This window comes from Penaeus monodon, chromosome 22 (genome assembly GCF_015228065.2).
Source record: "Penaeus monodon isolate SGIC_2016 chromosome 22, NSTDA_Pmon_1, whole genome shotgun sequence".
Taxonomy (NCBI): domain Eukaryota; kingdom Metazoa; phylum Arthropoda; class Malacostraca; order Decapoda; family Penaeidae; genus Penaeus; species Penaeus monodon.
In genome coordinates this window covers 3,350,652-3,351,315 of record NC_051407.1, presented here as the reverse complement: position 1 = coordinate 3,351,315, position 664 = coordinate 3,350,652, and the positions used below count along the sequence as shown (strand labels likewise).

Genomic DNA, 664 nt, shown 5'->3' with positions numbered 1-664 from the left:
GCCAGGGCATCGGGTAGGATCTCTTCCACGCCTGAGCTGACGATGCTGATGATCTCCAGCGAACCGCCGTCAGGAGGTCCTAGGGCTTGCTGCGTCAGCTTGGGGATCCGGCAGTAGAACAGGGACAGTTCCCGAAGGTGCGGGGAGGGCACGGCGGCATCTGACTCATCCCTGGGAATCAAGGTCAAGACGAGTCAATACGTTAAACAGACGGCGTGGTAATAATCAAGCTCTGTTACTCATCCGTGGCTGTAGGTGTGTCTCGTACCCCGGGCAAGGGGGAGTAAGGTCGGGATTCGCGAATATGATTACGAAAGAGGAAGAAAAAAATGGAAAGAAAGAAAAAAGATACCCAAAAAAGAAAAAGAAAAGAAGAAGAAGAAAAAAGAAAAAAGAAGAAAAAATAGGAGAAAAATAGAGAAAAAGGTGATAGCAACAGCTTAAATTCAGAAAAAACACGAAAAAAAAAAAAATTACGAGGAAAAAATCTGACAGCAAGGTATAAAGCGAGTTGTAAACTCAGGAGGAAGTGTGTTATTCACTCAAGGTTATGTCTGTATTTTGGTGTTCTTTAAACTTTAGTTTAAGTAAATCGCTGCTGAAATAACTACTGAGTAATTATTTACTAGAAGAGAGCAAATCTACCTACTTTAATTTATCGTGC

The 664-nt window shown here is 42.6% G+C and overlaps 1 protein-coding gene across 2 annotated transcripts in view; it reads right to left on the bottom strand.

Moving 5' to 3' along the window:
* LOC119586830 overlaps positions 1–664 on the bottom strand; it is a gene marked incomplete in the record, with an annotated part of 64,172 nt that overhangs the window by 7,142 nt on the left and 56,366 nt on the right. For both annotated transcript variants that reach the window (XM_037935554.1, XM_037935555.1), the window contains 1 exon segment: positions 1–171. In XM_037935554.1, coding sequence (XP_037791482.1) covers positions 1–171 — 171 coding nt within the window.